We start from the raw sequence: 19,639 nt of genomic DNA on the forward strand, positions 1-19,639 counted from the left end.
GGAGTTCTTTACAGCACAAGCAATGGGACTACTTACTTTCACAACAGTTATTTGGAAATGAAGAAACAACTGATGTGAATCTAAACATGTAGAATTTAGGTTCACCTAATAAAAGGTAAACAATGTATTTATCAGGGTGACACACTCAAATATGATAACTTTTTAATGGATCTGACAGCAACTACTGTACGGGTTTACAACAGACTCACAGCCGATAGATATTACAGGGGAAAATTGACAAAGTGTACCATCAAACTGTTACACTAGAGATTATTTACAAACACATAATTAATGAAAGCAATGATAGTAAACCCCCCCCCTGTGTTAGAGGAGCATTTTGACACTTGGAAATATGCTTATTCACATTCTTACAGAGTTAGATAAGAAGATTGCTTAGCTTAGCAGAAAGACTGGAACAAGGGGGAAACAGCTAGCCTGGCAAATTATATTTTACAGGGGTTATGTTCCGAACTATTTCCTGGCAGGGAGCAGTAACTTCCTGAAGTCTTTGCTGGTTCCTCGGCACATAAATACCCATATGACCGCAACTTGTTATTGTTTCACCCTGTGGTTTTTGTACGGATTTAACCTTTTTTTTACTTTGCCAGGTTAACTGTTTTGCCTTGTTCCAGTCTTTTTTTAAGCAGTTGCGAGCTGTAACCTCTATTTACTGTACAGACATCCAAAGTAACTGTAATTTCTTTAAAGAGACAAAACCAAAACTAGACACGTGTTGCTTGAATAGGCATAACAACAAATTATAGAGGGTTTTAGTCAAGCATTGTATCTAACTTTGCTTTTAAAGAACTATTCATGTGTCAACTGGTTGACTAATAAATTGGTTTACATGTAAGCCTCACTTAAAGCGGGCAGAATGAGAGGCACCCTGTCCCTTCCTGCAGCGGCCATGGGTTCAACTCCGACCTGTGGCCCATTGCTGTTCGTCACCCCCTCTTTCCCTCTCTCACTCCCCTTCCTGTCACTCTTCACTATTGATTAAAGGCAATAAAAGCCCCAACACAAAAAAAGTGGGCAGAATGTTGGCAGAACCATAGGAGTATTTACATGGATGTATGGGTGTATCACAATACCTATGGTGAACATGGAATCCTGCTCCGTTGATGTTCCACCCAGGCTCTTTGGGGTCAGGGATCTTTGCTGTCTCGGCAATGAGATGCTGAACATCCCTCCACGTCAGGTTAGGACTAGGGCAAGAGACATGAAACAGAATATCATCAAAAGCATCCTTCTTTTGGCCCGTGTTCTACACTGACTGAAACCACAGAGGAAACACTTCAACTCTGCATGATACTCTGAAAAGAAACCTGCAGGGAGCTCAACATGGACTCCAGTCTTGTCTTCCAGAAAGAGCTGAAGGACTGTTTTATGGGACTTACAGCATATTCCATCAGGCACACATGTAATGCTTATATTGTATTAATGCTAAAGTTTATTGATACATAAACCGCTGCGATGAGACACTGTCATACCTTTTACAGCAGGTCCTCTAGACATAAAAGCACCTGTTTAAGTCAAGCTTACGGTTTGTATAATGGTGTCACTAAAAAACTGTGAATCCAACAAAGAATATTTGAGACTTTAACAAAAGAGCCTAGAGAGTTGAATGTAGAAAAAAGTATTCTTTTTAATCCCAGGCAGGGGAATTCTAATAGAGCGGACTCAAGTGTCATGTCAAGCAATATACTAATGGAATCCAATTAAGACCTTTAAACTGCGCCGAGAGCTGGAGGATATTAGCTCAGTTTTCTATAACAAAAGACCAAAGGGTCGTCAACGAGGGCTTTTTCAGGATATAAAAAGCATAAAGGAAATTGGGTTTTTCTGCTTTATCCACTCATTATTGTTCCCTAAGAAAATGAGTTGAATGGAGTATAGGAAAACCGCTTGGCCACCCATTCTGAACTGCCTTTTCTCTTTCTGAGAAGAAATGCCTCCACTGTTTGCTTAACATCTGTACACGTACAGTCGTTTCTCCAGTACAGAGGAACAGAGCCATGGTAATTAAAGGTGCGCAACACAGTTAGACTTCATTTTTCCCAATAATCATGACATAACTGCATTACATCATGTCTGTTCAGCCACCTTAAGGTATATCTGCATAATTTTGCTGTATGGCAAATGTCTGCACAAAGATGTGAAGAAAAGCCCTTAAAAAAAAAGAAGTAAATCACAAGTAGCCTCTTCATTATTGTGCTGTTGAGTGTAAGGAATCTCAGGAAAAATCAGGCGCAGATATAAACAGATGTATTCCATTCACGTATTGGAAAAAAGCGAAGGAGAACAAAAGCGAGGAGAGAAGCTTTCATTAGCAGCATAAAACAAAACCCCGGCAAGCAGTGAGAGCAGGCAGCTAAAACAACATGATAGAAATAATACCAGTAACACTAATAATAGACGGATAGAATGAAACAAAACACAACGCACAAACAATTATTTTAAGCTTTGATTTCAAAGGGATTGGAGTGTGTGTGTGTGTGTGTGTGTGTGTGTGTGTGTGTGTGTGTAGGGGGATAGGCTTTGTACTTTTGAACTGTTGCTGCTCACTGCATGCGTCTGTGTGCATGAGTGTGAGTTCAGTATTATATATTAGCGGCAGCAGAGTGATTCTGTTGTGTGCACTCCCCCACCTCCATCATCAGCACCACCACCACCATCACCCCTCTGGTGGAATGAGAGAAACCCCCGCGGCCCCGGCTGGTTTGCATAAAGCAAACAAAATTAAATTTGCTTTGCTAAATCAAAGCATGTATGGTATTCCAAGCCGCTCTCTCTGGGACAAATTACTTCAAACGGCCTCCTTTGTATCATAACAGAATAAAAAAAAGAATCAGCCCAATCAGCGGCTCTCCAAAACCCTCAACTCGGGAATTAATTATTGAACCGAGGGCTTTTCTCCCTCCTAGCAGTCCGCGACACAGATCTATTTATTTTGGAAAAGTCGTTTTGCTCTTAAAAACACACTGTTGGCTGAGAACTGAGTTTACCGCTATCTCTCTCTCTCTCCCTTAATGTTTTCACTCCTCTTTGCCGCACAGCCCCTGAAGGGACATGTGAATAGGTTTAGGCCACGAAATTAATCTGAAAACCCCACGACCAGCATCTACCATAGTGCTGGTTAAATAGAAGTATTGCTTATGCTGTAATGGACTTAAGATGAACTGAGCTGTTAACTAGAGGTGGACTTTTTTCTTCTCTGCACTACCTCTTTGTATCAATAGACCATGTGTTCTCTCCTACTGTCGCTTTTGGTTTGGCTGCAAGAAAGCACAAAACCACAATTTATGGAATTTGGTATGCAGCTCAAGGAGAAGAACATATGCCAAAGCAAAGGATTTTCAGGGTTAGTTGTCATTGCTATTGAGTAATTCCCCTACTTATTTATGACATGCTACATGTGATTATATTTAATATAAACCTTTGTTCAGTATTTTTAGAAGCTTGATATTAACCTCTGTCCGCACATGAAAAGGAGCCTTTAGACTAAAATACATCACATTACAGCAGATTATGGAGGGTGTGCTGCGTGCAAGTTGTTTCACTTTTCTGTTCAATATGCAAAAGGCTAAAGTGATGAAATGCCAATGTCAAGATGTGCAACTCCCAAACACTTGATCAACTACTGTCACTGGCATGTCACTGGGGTATAAAGAGCACCTCCTACCATGGTAGATGTGCCATATTCATGGTTTCACTCCACACCTCCATATCTTTATTTGTATTTATATAAACTAGAGAAATAATTGAGGCCCTCATTTACAGTAGTGTGGAGTAACAGTTTAAAATGACTAAAACGACACAAAATATTAAAATTAATAAAAGATATAAGAGAACAATCTATTAAAAACATTCAAGATTTTGGCTTTAAAGTGTCCTTGGGGGTGTCTCCTTGCGGGCATAGCTGGCGAGCTAACATGCTAGCCAGCCGGGAACATGCTATTGCTAGCCATCTACAATAGTTTGGTTGCTAAACAGACAACAGATATGTACTTCCATCAAGTCATGTCTCACTGACTGCAGCTACTCCAGGAGGGTTATATAAAGGTGGTGGTGGAGCACTGCTAATATGATAGCTTCTTCTATTTTGGGACTCAGTTTTCCATAGGCCTTTCATAGGAGGACGTCTTGGTTTGTGACAGTAGGAGGAAAACTGCTTCAGTTTCATGGCCCTGGTATGGTTTACTTGGACCCTTGATCAGAGCAGAGCCATTGTTAATGTTTTCCTACTATTACTAGTCAAAATGTCTGCTTCGAAATTGGCCTGTTCCAAGGATGCCAAAATTGAACCCAAAGTTGAATAGCCCTATTTCACATCGAAAATGAATCTGTTTCCCTCCAAAACTGCTTTAAATGCTGGTCTGATCAAGCCTGTAAGCTGACATGTATCTTACAAAATAGCTCATCCATCAATCATCCATTCAACTCATGCATGAAGAAATAACACAAAAACTTTTGACAAAACCCAGTGAAGGCATCATGTTTCCTGTCATGGATTATCTCACTCTGTGAAAGCATTAATCACTGTAAAATTATAATTGCAGACACTGGCGTCTTCTGAAGGATAGACAGCTGACATCACTGTTTCACAGACAACAAAATTAAAGCACGTTGTCCAGCACACACATGAACACTGTGCTGTTAGCTCATGGGAGAATTAGGGCAGAGTGCTACAATATATGAGCCTCCTTCAGACCCTTACAGCCTCCATCCCCTCGCCAAGGCTCACAAAGCAGCACAGCAGCCGTCACAGTGAGCACACAACTGTTTACAAATCCCCAGTTAATAGGATCAGGCCTCATTGACTGAGCCGCTCCGATGTGTCTGATGTAATCTATTAGCTGTATGATAGTCAGTGTCTCAGTCCAATCGATAACCCTGGGCCTCCATATTGCTCCACTGTGGACTGTTACTCCTCTTTAGTGCTGCTTAGAATGCAGACTTAGTGACTATAAAGTGCGTGTGTGTGCACAGGTTTGTGTCCATCTTCTTGTCCTTGTGTGACAGATCATGCACGTGTGTGAATTCTGGAGTTTTATTGTTGGAGTGTGTGTGTTTATGTATGTATATAGTAGCTGTGTGTGCACAATCCTGTATTATGTACTGCAGCTTGTATATGTGCAACCATAAAACATACATACTGTAGCTGATACTTGGGCAGATGCTAATTCTGTAACACTTTAATGCATGAATGCATGTGGGGATTGTGCGTGTGTGTGTGTTGCATAATTATGTTGACATTTGTTATATCCATGCACCTATAAACGGGTGTATTACTATATAATACTGCATACTATGTGCGTGTTAATGCCGCTTTACAGTAGATGGCATGTTTGGAAGCGCATGCTTGTGCATCTACGTGTGTGCGCTGTGTTTGTGTGTGTCGGAGTGTGTCTGTAGCTGGTGTAACTGGGTTTCCAATTAAGTTGAACCACAGGCCGGATCAATGCTAGTCCTCTGTGTGCAGGAATGAGCAGCCCTGGGCCCTCAGAGCATGCCCACGAATAATTTATCACTCACACTGGGCCCAAGCAGAGAGGAGGAGGAGGAGGAGGAGGAGGAGGAGGAGGAGGAGGAGGAGGAGGAGACGGAGAGTGCAAGGACAAAGTGTCCAGCCCAGGGGAGAGAGGGCGAGAGATGGGCAATCGAGGGGACAGAAAGATGGAGGGGTGAAGAAAGAGAGAGAGATCAGGACCCAGCAGAAAACACTGTCAGCTCCCGATCATTTAGGAGAAGCACACTCAAACATTTTTTTTTCTTCTGGTAAACAACCATTGAAAAATGAAATTCTGCAGGGAGCACAAGCCACATAATAAAACAGTGTTTTTATGTGTGCAAGTGCTGTAAGTAGTAAAAAAAGATGAAAACATATAACATAGGATCAATCAGTTTTCCAGTAATTGCCTTTTGCAAAGCAGATATCATCCATTTAGTGTCATCCACTTTGTAAGGTTCTGTAGATTTGATCACACATTTATTCTATTATTCGTGAATACTATCTCATACTGACTATAATGTGACATTCAGTCTGAATATCACATAATTTATTTGTCTTACAATTCTAATCCTCAGAGTTTCACTAAAGCTTTATATGTATTATAGGTATACAGAAAGAAACCCTAAGTATTGGTAGGGATCCATCCAACAAGTCCTCAGTGACTGCTGAAAAATTAATCTGTTTTATGATGTGACAAGTTTATGGTTTAGTGCAATGTAGCTAGAGTTAGGTTTGGGGTTAGGATTAGGGATGGTTTGGGTTAAATTTACTACTTAAGTAAGGTTAGGTGACCTTCAACATCAGAGTTTCAAGAACTATCCCATGATTGACCTAGAACACTGACTCTTGGTTGTAGCTGGAAAATGAACAATCTTTGCTGCTTTGGGAAATTAAAAAATATAATTTTTCTTGGTAAATGGTGAATGGATTGCACTATATAGTCCAAACAATCCAAGCACTTTACACTACATGCCACATTCACCCACTAATGGCAGTGTATGAACACAGAAGCCATGCAAGGTCAACTGCTCATGAGACACAGAAACTAATACTCATTCACACACACTCACACACTGATGGCACGGCATCAGGAGCATTTTGGGGTTCGGTATCATGCTTAAACACACTTCGACATGCAGCAGGAGGAGCCGGGGATCGAACCCCAAACCTTCTGATGAGTGACTGACCTGCTCCACCTCCTCCCCACCCCCAGGATCAGTATCTGCACCAACACTGACCTCCTTAAGTGCACAGGGTATCAGCTAAACTTTGCGAATCCACATTAGATACAGTGTTCTCTTCATCCATTCAATTGCTTCGATAAGTTACCAAGTATTCTGTGCAGTATTTGTAAGGAATTTATTATCTTCTTAGCAAAGAACTTGTAGAAAAAGACTTTAAATACCATAGGAGGAGCTACGTTGTTAAGCAGTTTGCTTTTGGTCAGGGGAAAACAAGTGAGCCATGCACAGGTGGAGAGGTTTGGTAAAGAGATGTAGAAATATGTAATTAATCTGACAGAAGAATTTTTGCAGAGCTAAAGCTCAGCGCTGTTGGTGCGGTCTGTATCTGTTCTCAACTCAAGTAATTATACGGCACGAACTGTGTGTCTAACATGTATTAAACACGTTGGGTGTGTCTGTTGTAATGAGGGTGATGCATCATAATGACACAATTCCATAAACCTTCTAAACAATACAAATAAAGTGTGTACAAGCCTAAAAAGCATGTTGATGTATTAGTGTCTTCACATACAGTTACAGTAAGAGGTGATCAGCTCACACACATCTTAATTCTACACAGAGGGGTTTACAGATTTTACTTTTTGTAAAAAAAAATAAATAAATAAAGCATCTGTATCGGATCAGTTCCCTGAGTTTGTGTTGGAATCAGAGTCAATATCATGGTTGAAAAATCGGTGCATCTCTGAATATCTGTAATTTTGTGGCTTGAAAAGGTCCAATTTGAACATGAGGAGAAGCATCAAATATGAGCCATCATCAGCTTCAACTCATAAATCATTTTTTTCCTTTTTCTTTAACATAAGCTGGAGGAAATATCACCAACAGCCAAGCTTGTTAGTCAGCAGGGTATAATGTGTTGGTACAAGACAAGCAGCAGTTTAAACCCCACTGTCTCATCCCAGGCAACACATCTTCTGCTTGGACACTTCGCATTTAGATCTTCTGCCGAGCCATCTCGCAGCTTTAGTTGAAAGGCAGAGGAACTAACACACATGTGGATATACATTTACAGAGGAGCACAGAAACACCCACATATAGAGACAGACACAGAGCAGAAGCAAAAGCACCCACACACACAAACGAATATACACAGATAGAAGGCCAATCACCAACTGTGTCATATCTGCAGAAAAACACATGTATGTGCACACATAGCTTAGAGAAAAAAATACAAAAGACTCACAGAACACCAACTGCTGCACAACTACACACACACACATACAGAGTGTCCAATGTTCTCTCCGTCTCTGTCCTTATTTCGTCTCTATTAATCTCACAGTAGCGAGGCGTGGACTGGTAAGACGCTCCACATCGCTCTGTAATCTTCTCTTAATGTGCTGCACTCTAAGCCTAAGTGAACCCATTTGGAGCGACTGTGAGCAGACTGAGATTCCTCCCATGTTATCTGAACAAGTGTTACTAATGGGTTTATCAATTAGGCCAAGTCCAATAACTGCATGCCTGCAATCTCCTTTAAATACACTCTACCAGCGCAGCCCTGATTTTATGTGGTTAATGAGTACATGTGTATACACACCTGTGTGTGTGTGTGTGTGTGTGTGTGTGTGTGTGTGTGTGTGTGTGTGTGTGTGTGTGTGATTGTAAGACAGTTTGAATCTGTGTGTCTGTATTTATGTGTACATTTCTGTGCAGGTGTGTCTATGACCGGTTCAGGACAATGTGCACATAACACACAAATTAATGAGTTCTTGTGAGAGGTTAATATACATGATTCATGTTCATACTGTATCTGTGTATGCTGTATCTCTTTGTAAGACAAATTGTGTACTTATACTCTTTGAATATGTTCAAATATAAATCTGTGAGTATGTACACTACAAAGGTTGTGCATTTGTGTCTTTATATCACTTCTTGTGCACCAATACTGTACATTGTAATCTGGAGTATATTCACTGCCTTTGTATTGTGTATTGTATTGTGGACAATACACAATACACAATTGTGGTCATTTTGATGATGTATATACAGTAGCTGATGATAGGTTTCAGTGTATATACAAATATAATGTTTCCCTTTGTTTTAACATACAACTTGACTTCTTCTTGACATGTTTTTACTGCATACTGTTTTATAGCGGTGTGTTGAATTGGCTAATAGCTACCAAGTAACCACTCACTCTAGTCTTGTTAAAGGTCCAGTGTGTAACATTTAGGAGGATCTATTGGCAGTAATGGAATATAATATTCATAGATATGTTTTTATTAGTGTATAATCACCTGAAAATAAGAGTTAAGCTGTTGTAATCTACAGAAGGAGCGGTTACTCTTTCACGGAGGCCACCATCTTGAACTGGCATGTTTCTACAGTAGCCCAGAATGGACAAACACTGGCTCTAGACAGGGTCGTTCACGGGCACCGTAGTTTCTCCTACACGCTTGGAAGGACAGCGGTATTCAAATGGTTGCAATCTGCAACTTCACTGCATACAACTTCTAAATCCCACACATTGGACCTTTAAGGCGGACGAAATTTTCTAAAATTAGTTTTAGGTAATTTCAACAAGGTACTCTACCTACCATAGAGACGAAACTGTTGAATCCTACACTATTATTAGTTTATATAAAAAGGCAAGCTAGAAAAACAGTTTCAAAGGTATGTTAATATCAGTTTATTATTATCATCAAATATAAATCACATAGTGTATGTTGTGTGTGTGAGGTGATACAGGCAGTGACCTTCAATGCATTTCAAATGGAAAACATTAGCGCAGGAGACGTCCTCACCGAGGACGAGTGTGTGTGTCTATGAATACGTGTGAGTGTGTGTGCACTGAGGGTTTGAGTTAAGACCAATTAGAGTGAGTGGATTCACTTTTCCATGTACTCTCCCCACTGAGATCACTGGTTGATTACTCCTAACTCCCCACAGAGAACGACGTATGCATTATTTCTCTTATTCATTCAATGGACACCGGCAGAAAAAGAGAAAGTGGGAGAAGGGAGGTGAATGAATTATTATAGATTGAACATTTTAGTTTGTGGGTTTCAGATGGGGGATACAGTACAATACTTTTATGCTGTTCATAGCTTGTGCTGAAATTGTCACATACAGTAGGTCATTTAGTATTTAGGAATAAGAATAACCATAGTTTACTTTGGCAGTTTTGTGTGGGACATCCAACTATATAGAAGTACTCTAATCTGTGATATTTTCTATATTTCAAGAACTGAGAGGCCATACAATAAAATCCATTTACGACCTCTATTGACAAAAATGAGTACTTTGGATAATGCAAGTGGTCCATTATCACTCTACATGGAGTTAGCATGGAACACTAGAGCCAGAGTGGATGACTTTGATCTCTCCTGTCACTAAATCACTAAATTGACCAACAGGTTAAAAGAGGTTAAAATATTATTTATAAATTTTCTGCTGCTATGTGATTGCATAGAAGGGCCAAAAAAGTTCACATGATCACAGCACAGGGCGACTGGGGTTAAGGAGGAGACAATCCGTCTTTCCAGACAGCCCAAATTCTTTTGGGAGAAACAGGAAGGGATGGACAGTAAAATGGACATCTGCAGGTGTACAAATCCCAGGACACGAGGTGAAATCACAGTTAAACAAAATGTTCTGCTCCATCCGAGCAAATGGATAGACTGACTGGATGAATGAATGGATGAAAGAAACAGAGATAAAGTGGCAGAGAGGCTGACATGGTGATAAAGTGAACAAACAAACAGCCAGAGACAGAAAGACTGACAAACGGGACGAGCGAAGAATTGATTTACCCTGATGGTTTGTTGGATGGGCGTCAAGACGGATGGATGGAGACAGACAGGCCAACATAGTGTCAGAGAGACAAATAGACAGTGACACCCTGACACTGTTGGGGCAGCAAAACACTGAAGGGTACTCTGATAACATAGACAACAACACACTGTACGCCCCTTTAGGCTCTCTGCCATTTTATATCAAAAATGTATGTTGCAATATCAACTATTCCCAGCAGAAATAAATCACATCATACTGTATCAGAAATGACAAAGATGATTCGTTTCCAAGTCTGTGCAATTTCATAAACATTTAGTATCTTATCACAGTGTGATAAGATGCTGTGGAGAACTTAGTCACAGTGTTTGCATTTTTCCAATCTGCTCACTTTTTTTTGACAAATTAACAAAAGATGAAGCAAAAGATTGCAAGAAAACTTTAAGCATTTCTCATTAGCCACAGAAAGGCTGCAGTTCTGGGGAGTGTAGTTGCATGAAGAGAAAATGCAGGTGGAGATAATAGAGTGATTGACAGAGGGATTAATTGTGTAATCTAATAACCACATATGAAAAAAGTAATAAAGTAAAAACAAACAGATTATATGTATCAATATAGAACCGCAGGTATGTGCAAATACAAGTCTACAGAAGACACTGTAAAATGGCGTGTGTCAGTAGTCTAGGTGTGTGTTGGATTAATGCTGTACATCATATTCTAAACTGGGCTAGTGTAACCTTTATCATCAAGACTAAGATTGAAGAGGCTTTTCAGCTAAATGCTAACGTCAGAAAGCTAACAGCCTTATAATGGCAATGTTAACATGCTGATGTTCAGCAGGTACAATGTTTGCCATGTTCACCATCTTAGTTTAGCATGTTAGCGTGCTAACACTAATCACCAAAGTAGGGCTGAAAAATGTATCACCAAATGTTTCATTTCAGTCAGTATCGATCATTATTGACAATTCTTAAAGACCTATTTTTAATAAACCGGTGGAAAAAAGGTTGAATTTAACCAATTTATTTATTAAGGCACACAGGTGATACTTGTAATGCTCCATCGTGGACTACCTGTGGATTGTTTCTTGAGATGTAACAGATGTAGGCTGAGATAACAACATGTTGCGAAACCCAAAGGGTGGAAGTAGCTATGGTGACTCACTCATAGCATGCTCCATTTTTAAGGGATATGATAGGCTGCTTATGGCATATTTCTTATGTGCCCTAATGGGGGTTTGCATTTAATGCATTGAAGTGAAACTATCAATACTCTATTGAACAATTTTCCTATTTTGAAAGTGATGAAGTGTCTATTGCCAATACATAATGCTATTGTTGTATTGCCCAGGTCTACACTTAAGTTATTAGGATTCACCGTATGGTAATGCCTGTACAACATCTGGTAGATGTTGAGATATTTCACTGGCTAAATGAAAAGACCTGCTGATGCTGCTATAGCAAAAGTCGGAGGATCACTAAAGTCATTAGGATTTATCCTCTGGGCACCGTTGACATCCATAGCAAATTCCATGGCAATCCATTCAATGGTTGTTGAGATATTCTAGTATGGACCAAAGTGTTGGACCGACAAAATGAGAGAGTGACATTACCATTCTATTAACCACGCCGCTGGCATGGCTACAATTCAACTTCAACACAAAGAATTCATGAATACATTTGGAGCTGTCTACATAGCCCTATGGTTCCAAACATGTATGCAAGCAATAATGTCCTTAGTATGAAGTTATGAGCAGTAGAAGCCAAGACTGATCACTCTTGGACTGTTTGATTTGAAGGATCTTTTGAGGCCTGAAAATGTGTTTTTATGCTTTTAATCATCTAGTCGGCCTTCAAGTTAGTTCTGTGAACCACAGCTTTAACCTCATTCAATTTGATTTGACAATTTTGGAAAAATTTCAGTGGCATGGAAACATAAAGAAATGTGTCTATATATACAAATGTTTAGCTGCTTGTGGATGCTGTATATGAGGCAGGTTGTTTCTGATGAATGGGGATTAGAGAAAAAACAAGTCCAGGTTTGCATGTGTGAGAGAGACCATGGCAGAATATATGAGTGTGTGTGATTGTGCGAAATGTGGGGAGAAAGAGTGAGACACAGAATGAGCAAGTGTGAGAAACAGAGGGAGAGAGAGAGAGACCCAGAAAGATATACAGACAGAGAGAGTGAACACAGCTCCATAAAGACGTGAGCTGAATGCTGCCGATCTGAGCGGGTGAGGTGATATATAGTTTAGTCAGTAGCAGCGGGTCACGACAAAGCCTTTAACAGTAATGTCCTGGGAGTCGCCTCGCCCAGGGGACCCGCGCTCCATTTTACAGCCAAGCGACTGAGACTGAGACGCAGTGGCATGACAGCTGGAGCAGTAAAGCCGGCCTCTAGTACCATCCATAACATGAAGAAGGCGTAGACGCCGCTGATACCGCCACAAAACACCAGGCCCGAGGCCACACCGACAGCTGGCGAGTTAAGAGGGATGAAGAAAAAGGGGGCTTGGGAAATAGTAGGAAGTGGTAGACGAGACAAAGGAGAGAGAGGAGAGAAAAGAGCGAGGAGATATATTTGCAGATTTAGACAGAGGAGAAATAGATGATCTACATCAAAGAAAAAAAAACAAATGGAGAGAGGGGGGAATGGGAAGAAGAGACAAGGTACAGCTCAGAGGTGCGAGGTGGAGAATTTTAATGTAAAAATTCTTTCAGTGTCTTTTAGTGCTAAAATTGATTAGTCAATTACCTGACAAGTCAACTGAATATTAATCTTCAATAATTTGATAACTGAGTAATTGAAGCATTGGCTCTCTTTTTAGGACTGACAGTTGGACAAAACAATCTATTTGAAGACGTCACCTTCGGCTCTCAGAAAATGTGATGGGCATTTTTCATTATTTCCTGCCATTTTACTAACAGCACAATTTATTCGTATTAGCAAAAATAATGAACAGATTAACTGAAAAGGACAATAATCAATCTGCCGGATTGATTTACTGTACAGCAGAAAGGTCCACTGCTTTACTGCACAAAACATGAGAAGGTACTGTGCTTCCAGAACTAACAAGGTGTGTCCGTGTTCCTGGGCGAGAACACGCTAAGAGAACGCAATGTGATTGTACACACGGTAGAAAGTATTACTGCTTCCTGTGACATTCGAAGGATAAGAAAGAAACAAAGAAAGAAAGAAATTATGTGTTAAAGGTTACCATTGGTTCCAAACAGGAAATATACTCCAGGTTAAAGTCCTGTGTTTGACCCACCAAGCCACAACGACCTCCTCTTTAAGATAAGTTCTTTGCTCTTTACAGTGAGTTCATCCTTTGCTCTTATTTAATTTAACTGAAACCATAATGAACAATCAGAGCTGTTGATTTTGAAGGCAGAAAAGGGCTGGTGGGATTTTGTTTTCTTCAGAGGAGACAAAGACAATGGGCCTCATGCAAGAGCATTTTCTCCTTCTTATCTTACTTTCTCTCACTTTTTATTAGATAGTGGGTTCGTACGAGTGTGCCACGTCAGATTCAGCAAACGCTCCTAACTTCAGATTTCTGTGTTAATCACCTGCGTAAAAATGATAAATGGGTAACAGAGCGGATGTTCATGAGAACTGAATATTTGCATAACTAACGCACCAATAACACCATATAGGGCTACACAGCCTGCACTGTGTGTGAGGAAGTTCATAGGTGAAAATGGTATGGTAGATTGAAGTCCTGCTCTCAGACATCAACAAAGTGGAATAAAAGGACCTACAAGATAACAAGTGCTATTAACGCTGCGTCACCTGAGGATCGTACTGTTGCTGAAATCAAGAAGTGATTTGATATGAAAAGCATGGCGATTGATGACTGCAACGAGAGGGGGTCAAGGGGGAGTCTCCATCATGTTTATAGACGAAAGAATACGTGCATTAATGGGTGATGCTGCATTGTCAGGCATTGCAACAGAGGATGTTCCCCTGGACAGCAACCTGCATACGCCTTAATGTGAAGAAAACCTTAACCCCATTAATAGGCTATATAAATGAACGATAACATTGTTAGGCTGTATGATACATTTAGAAGTAATATTATAATTCCAACAGTATAGTCATGATGTCAACGTAATTATGAAGAGTAATTTACATAGGAAACTCAAAATTGCTAACAGCAGACTAATTTCACATGACTAATTACACATATACATGACTTCTATGAGTGGTCTGGACCACTCGTAAATTGTGCTTGTACTAAGAGAAAATTCAAAATAAGAGAAAATGGGCGAATGATGCAAGCTCTCCTAAATCAGTTGCAGAAGCCACTTGGTTCTAGCATGAGGCCCAATGTGTTAAGGAGGGACATAGGTGAAAATAGCAACAACCTTTCTGTGAAATACAGCACAAGGGGGATATGGGAAATGTGGTCTTAAATATGAGTCAAAATAACACTGACAATACCATTGGCAGCAAAAAGAGCCAATCAATCATCACAACCATGACAAGAACTCAAGGTAAACACCACACGCCTGGGGATTGGAGCCCATCAGAAAGTAAAAGCATACACATTGCTGACGTGTCCTTGAGCAACATGCTGAGTCCCTACATGAATCAACAAGGTATCACATGTATTGTTGTAGTGTTACTGGTATGCAGTATGACTGGGCAGATAGACACTCACTTTACTTCTAAGACAAGAGCCAGAATCCCTGCAGCAATCGGGGCAGCACTGGACGTTCCTGGAAAGTGTGTGACACAGCCATCACTAATGCTGGTCACCGTGACCTGGAGAGGTAACAAACCACATACAGTATGTTACAAGATACAACTTACTGTAGCTATCATATCAAACAAGAGTAAAAAGATGGTTTGTTGTTAGAAAAAAATGCATCTTTGAAGCAAATCAGGCTAGTAGAGTTCTCACATTATAGCAGCCATTGCATCATCATCAGTTTTTTCTGTCATTAGAACACGCCAACACAGTTTTGCAGTGATGATAATTAAAAAACCAACTTGTGTCTAGTCTGACCACCTCCTAATGTGAGGTGGAAAAGGGCAGGCATCTCAGCAGACAAAGGTGATATCACACTGATAAAATTGGCCTTTCTGTTTCTGTAGCCCTGGAGTTGGCACTGTGTTTCTTCCCGGCTTTCCACTGCTACCTCCGCCATCAACACCTTGGCTTCCTCCGCTCCCTCTCTCAGCGTCTACAGCCACGCTTTACCTCCAATTAACACTCGTTTGCTTCTGTGTGTCTTTATGTGTGTGTGTGCCCAGCAGTCACCTAGGTCATTTGGCAGGCCTCTATAAATATCACACCAGTGGCTGCTCTTTAACAGGCTTCTCACAGCTCACAGGAGCCAAAGAGCAGGGCTGCTGGCACACACACACACACACACACACACACACACACATATATATATACGACCTCATTAATGATAAACACTGTTGTTAGATGTGTTAGGTGGTACACGCACAGTAACCAGAGGTAGTGAGCCTCCCACGCCGGCCCCTGTGAGAGTGACGGCCATCACACCGGGGCAGGGCTCGCCGAAGTAGGTGGGCTTCCCTGTTTGAGAGACAGCGCCGATGGCAATGTTGTAGATGGAGTTAACATAACCGTCTGCACCGCAGTGGTCACGCTGCATTCCGCCATTACCTGCCGCCCACACAAAGATGCTGCCCTTCCCACCTCGGCCCTGACAACACAAACAGAGGAACGTCAAAGTGAAAGAACAAGTGAAAAGCGGATTTCATACAGAATGTTTCCATCTAGCGGCCAGCTAAGCATTTCAAATATCACATGTGAAAAAATATATTACACTGTATATATTTACATTAGGCTTAAACTGAGGGGAAACAATAGTATTCCTTATTGCAGGAAGAATTAAAAATGTACTTTAAAAAGGTAATTATGGCTACATTCACACTGCGAGCAATAGCACTCAAATCTGATTTATTGGTGATTTGTTTTTGTTTGGCTGTTATTATTATTAACATTATTTGCCAGTTACAATGCCAGCGCTTATCTGTCCAGACATTTGTATATCTATGTTGTTCATAAAATTTAACAAAGGCATCCATATCTTATAAAAATCCTCAACTTTCCCTCCTGCTATGTAGGTCAATTTTTCTAGTGCCAGACTGCAAGACATCTCCTTAAACCACTGTCTAGAATCAGGTCTCTGAGTATCCTTCCAGGTCAAGGCAATTACACGTTTGGCTTGCAACAAACAGAAATTGATTATTATTAACATTATTTGTTTATTGTGGCCCATATCAGATTCCAGTGTGAACAGGCCAGAGTCCTGAAGTGACCTTCATGATGAGAGTGACAAAAAAAAAGTATTCTGATTTTAATCAGTCATAAAAAACAGATCTGAGTCACATAATCAAAACCAGATTTGGTTCACATGCACCTGCAGTGTGAACGTGGCCTAATATTGGGCAAGTTGTTATTTTTGTAAGTCAAGTTTGTGGATAGTCATGGCTTGTGCCAAGTGAATATGAGAAACTGTGTACATTTTTGAGCACTATGTGGATAAGTGTGGGAGCACTACCATTTAATACATTCACATGGGCAGATTACAAGATTTTAAAACTGGTACTAAAGTGAACTGAAGCTCGAAAGCACTTATCACACAAGCTGTAAACAAAAAGTGGAGAAATTAAATTATTATTATAATTAAATCAGTCTATGTAATTCCCAAACTCGACATTTTCTCCTTCCAACCTCATCTCCACTAACAGTGCAGGCGTCGGCTTAACATCTGACAGACAGCAGTGTGAACCTGGAGATGAAAGCCGTGCCTTGTGAGTTCCAAGCCGAAGGGCTCGCTCTGTCAGACTGTGCGGCCCGTCCATCTCGGCCCCGTCGTCCCGGGGGCCCCAACTGCAGACGTAGATGTCGATGAAGTGGATGTTGAAGGTCAGGGCTGTGGCCTCCATGGCATCAGTGACAGAGCCGTCCAACAAGCGGATACCTGGATGGATGGAAAAGGTTACAGAGATCGGAGTTCAGAGGAAGGCTTGTGGAGAAATTAAACAAAATTGACACTTTTCAAAAATATACGGGAAGAGCTAAAAAACAGACCCAAGGACTCCGTTTTTCATGTTGTGAAAGTTAAATTCAGTCCATAACACTTTAGTACAGCAAGAGATCTATGACACAATACTTGTGCTGTATGAATTCCATCACTATCTGAGTATTTGTCTCCTCTTTCTATAGTGCTCCATTGCTGGTTGTTGAAAATGTCATAGGTTTACTTAAACTGTGTAAGTTGTGTGAGAATGTACATGAAATTGATGGCAGTAACATTGCCACTATCAGCTGTTAAATAAAATAGGACATTGATTTCTATCTTTAGTTTCTGCTCAGTAGTGTTAACTGGTTTTACCTTAGCAAATGTGGGCTAAAAAGAAAGCTCTTCAAGCCAAGGGCTCTTTTAAAACACCTAATATCCACCCTTATAGATGCATTACCTGCCCTGGTTTTTGTGGATTGGTCAGACTGCTCAATGATTTACTAAATACCTGCAGTGCAAATTAGTGTTTGATGCAGCCTATTTTACATTGGAGTGGCAATACTGCTTGCAATGCTTGCAATATGACTGCGGCCACAGCAGCCAGGGTTGCCATGCAGTGTTATATTTTGACATCAGTGGATGACAGAATAACTACAGTGAGAAAAAGCCGAGGTAAGTCTTTTCTTCTTTTCACCTCCAGGGAGCCTGAGTATGCTATCAAAGTTGAGAATGGCAGCTACAATAACATCCCAATGTGCAGTAAGCACATAATATATGGGTGGAATTATGGATTACTTAACATTATGTATAATTTTGTTGGTCCATAACTGAAGAACTGTAACAAAAAGAGGCAGGGGCTGAGGCTGCAGCAGCTTTTACCAGGAAGCAAACCCACTTGGCCCCTGGTGAGCACTGTAATACTACTTACACTTGGCTTTCTTCTTTATATATGTTATTATTGTATACACTGTTGCACTGAAGGAACAGTTATGTTTCCCTGTACACTGAGTATTGCATATGGAGATAATGACAATAAATTCTTCCTTGAACCTTGAACCTCCTGAGGGAAATATCTGGCTCTTTAGCTGCACAATGCTCCACTATGTTCACAGCTAGTCGCTAACTTCGCCTGCCTGCTGTTTGGTGCCGAGTAGAGTTGGTTTTTAGAGCTTTATTTTTCTATAAAGAGCTGAGGAGAACTGAAGAGTGAGTTGATAATTTGTCCACAGGTTTGTAACTACGCAACCCCCTTTCGCATACAAGAAGAAGTCATGTGATGCATTAGCAATATAAAAATATTGATTATAACCACTTTAAGACTGCTTAACCTGGCTAATTAGCAGCTAACAGAAGATATTTAGCACATATAATTAGACCCCCTAGCAAAAATGAATATAAAAAAAAATATTAAATGAAATGCTTTTTTGTATACAATATATTTTCACAACTGCTTCAGGGCATTCAAGTCATCATGAATAACAATGTTCAATCCTGTACCTCCCGTAAACTGCCTTGCTTCTCACCAGATATTATTTTGCTTTTAAAAATCCATTTAATTGAGAGTTTGTGTGGTAACTGTAAAATCTCTTCTACTATTTGGTTTATACAAAGCATCAAGAGGTATTTCAAACGAAAAGACAACAAATTTTGCGTGATAGACATCATCAGGCTTAATTTGTCTTCTTTCTATTGATTAATCACTTTCACTTTGTGTATACCTTTAGAACAACACATTAAATCTAACAAGGCTACATAAATTCACAGAGAATTTCAAGGGAATTTCCCAAGCAGAAGCGCACGGAGAGGTAAAGCTCAGCCAGTCCTCACTGTCAGACAGCAAGCACAGGTCTCAGCAGCAGTCCCAGCAGTTCAACATGCATCTTTCATTTGGGTCTTGCCCCTTCATCTTCTGTGCGCCTGAGTCTGTTTATGAGTCGGGATAAAATAGACTCGGCAAGGTGAAATTAAGGCTAACTGCGGAAAGAGATTCCTGGTCTTGCCTCACTGACTGTTTTTTTCTCTTTTTGTCGATTCTCGAAGAGGCTCTCATCAGCCTCTGACAAATGAGGGAGGGTCGAGGGTTAAAGATCACAGAGCAGAGTTCAAATGTCAGGGTTCAGCCGAAGGATTCCTCTATT

The 19,639-nt window shown here is 40.5% G+C and overlaps 1 protein-coding gene across 3 annotated transcripts in view; it reads right to left on the reverse strand.

Moving 5' to 3' along the window:
• The window catches only part of LOC127367215 (proprotein convertase subtilisin/kexin type 4-like), a 172,915-nt gene that overhangs the window by 54,928 nt on the left and 98,348 nt on the right, over positions 1-19,639 (reverse strand). For all 3 annotated transcript variants that reach the window (XM_051406889.1, XM_051406890.1, XM_051406888.1), the window contains exons 10-13: positions 17,287-17,459; positions 15,954-16,175; positions 15,158-15,261; positions 1,092-1,205 (exon numbers count right to left, since the gene is read on the reverse strand). In XM_051406889.1, coding sequence (XP_051262849.1) covers positions 1,092-1,205; positions 15,158-15,261; positions 15,954-16,175; positions 17,287-17,459 — 613 coding nt within the window. The remainder of the gene's footprint in view (positions 1-1,091; positions 1,206-15,157; positions 15,262-15,953; positions 16,176-17,286; positions 17,460-19,639) is intronic.

Source organism: Dicentrarchus labrax, unplaced genomic scaffold, assembly GCF_905237075.1.
Source record: "Dicentrarchus labrax unplaced genomic scaffold, dlabrax2021, whole genome shotgun sequence".
NCBI lineage: Eukaryota > Metazoa > Chordata > Actinopteri > Moronidae > Dicentrarchus > Dicentrarchus labrax.